The sequence below is a fragment of the Rhagoletis zephyria genome, unplaced genomic scaffold, assembly GCF_001687245.7.
Source record: "Rhagoletis zephyria isolate East Lansing unplaced genomic scaffold, Rhagoletis_zephyria_1.1 Rzeph_scaffold_51920, whole genome shotgun sequence".
Classification (NCBI taxonomy): domain Eukaryota; kingdom Metazoa; phylum Arthropoda; class Insecta; order Diptera; family Tephritidae; genus Rhagoletis; species Rhagoletis zephyria.
The window spans coordinates 1-1,979 of NW_016208973.1; the positions used below are offsets into that span (position 1 = coordinate 1).

At 41.2% G+C, this 1,979-nt stretch overlaps 1 protein-coding gene across 1 annotated transcript; it reads right to left on the bottom strand.

Annotated features, from left to right (window-relative positions):
* Positions 1–1,200: 1,200 nt before the first annotated feature.
* LOC108355922 (long-chain-fatty-acid--CoA ligase 3-like) lies at positions 1,201–1,732 on the bottom strand (the record flags this gene model as incomplete). The annotated part of the gene is made up of 2 exons (XM_017607054.1): positions 1,201–1,430; positions 1,481–1,732. Coding segments are annotated over 2 exons (482 nt in total), but the record flags the coding sequence as incomplete, so codon positions are not given.
* Between the last annotated feature and the right edge of the window lie 247 nt (positions 1,733–1,979).

The following is a 1,979-nucleotide window of genomic DNA, read 5'->3' on the forward strand; positions in this document are numbered from 1 at the left end:
ACGCGATCCAAAACTTCGCCCACCGTCCACCAGTGGAAATCGTCCGCCAGACGCACCTTCTTCAGCTCTTTGCCGTCAATTTTGATGACTTTCCCAGTGATTGGATCAGTTTGCACCTCTTCGCTGATGACTGCCCGCTCACCGAGCACTGGCCAGCTGCGATCGAGCAGGGGGACAATTTCATTGAAAGAGTATCGACTGAGGTAGGGGTGCTCAAAATGCTTTAAAGGTTTTCTCGAGTAGATTTTCCGGCCAGTTTTTTCGTCGATGGTGGTCACCAGGTCACTGCCGCTTCGGGAAAGTTTTAGACGGCGCCATGGACGTTGGAATGCCGCATAAACTGGCAGTGTTGACCATGTGAACGTGGTAACGAGAGCTTTCACTGGCAGCAGAGACAAACTGGTCAGGAACTTGGACTGCATCTTGCGCTAGTAGTAGGCTGGAAGCTGGTGTTTTGGCGATGTCTGAAAGCCATGACACTGCTTTATGTTATTGTAGCATTGACAACAGAAGTTAATGTACTCAAATTGGTCTTATGAGGGGAGGAGTAGTTTTTCAGATGATTGCATTTGATAAGTTTTGAGGAGAAATCTGAACATAGCAGACAGTTCAATTCAGTTTATGATTTGGACTTTGAGCAGGGTTGTAAGAGAAGAAGGTACTAGTAGTATGAGTAAAAATGTTTATTTATATCACTTGATGATTAGATTACAGACAAAAATGGTTTTTGATGCAAAAATAAAAAATGATGCATGACATGTGTGGCAAAATTTACTTGAGAGCAAGACTGAACTACTCAGGGGCTAAAATCTTTCACATTCAGTAGTAGCAGAAAAAATGGGAAAGTCGTTGTGAACCGAAGCCAAAATGATTACTCAGGTTTGGGTCGTGGAAGAAGAGGGCAAAGTAATGATGATCTAGTATTTTTTTAATTATCTGTTGTCTGCTCAAACATACGATTTATTTGCTCACGGTAGTAAGCTGTCACTTCTCTCCGTTTCACCTTCAACGCCGCTGTCAAGCTGCATAATGAAAAGAAATGATGATTGAAAAACCGCAAACAATATTTTTTGCTGTCACTCACAAATTCTCCGGCGTCCATTCTTCAGTGGTTAGGGTGATCACTCTTGGCACCTCAAACCTCTTAAACTGCAGCTCATCACTGCACTTTTTTAAAGACTTGTTGATGATGGTAATCACCTGTTCATCTTTGCACAGCTTTTCAAAAGAAAGTGAAGCTTTATTTAGCTTCTTTGCCAACTCATCTATGGCCTTTCGATTGGGTGAGATGAGCGCAGTGATGTGATTTTTGTACGGATCAGTACAAACGCAAATGTTTTCAACGTACGGAGAGCTTCTCAACGCAGACTCAACCTTGCCCAGTGAGACAAACTCGCCGTTAGCAAGCTTTATAAGATCCTTTCGGCGGTCTTTAAAATTTAAATTTGAAATTAAATGCTTCTTACAATCACGTACTTACCGATTATTTTTAGTGTGCCATTCGGCAACACCTCGCCAATGTCTCCACTCTCAAACCACCTGGTTCCATCGGGATCCACCTTGAAAGAGGCCGCTGTTTCTTCAGGCATTTTGTAGTAGCCTTGAGCAATTACATCACCTCCTACGCAGACCTCGCCTCGAGGATTTGGTTTATCAGCCGTGCTGTACCCACCTTCAGGCCAATCCTTTAGGTAGTACTTGACCGTGTGGAAAGGCACGCCACATGCACCGTCTAAAATTATAATTTTTTAAATATAAAGTTTATAGAATTATAGTTTAAAAATGAAAAATATAAGATGGGAAATGTGAAGGAGTTTGTAAAATAAAAAATACTTGAATAAAAATTATAATAGTAGAAAAGTACTGGTAATGGACGCAAACAAAAAGACTTGTTGCCCAAAAATAAGGAGCCGACTATACCGAAACTTTGCACATTTGTACTCAAGTGAAAATTAATCAAAAGCAGACACTATTTTTTT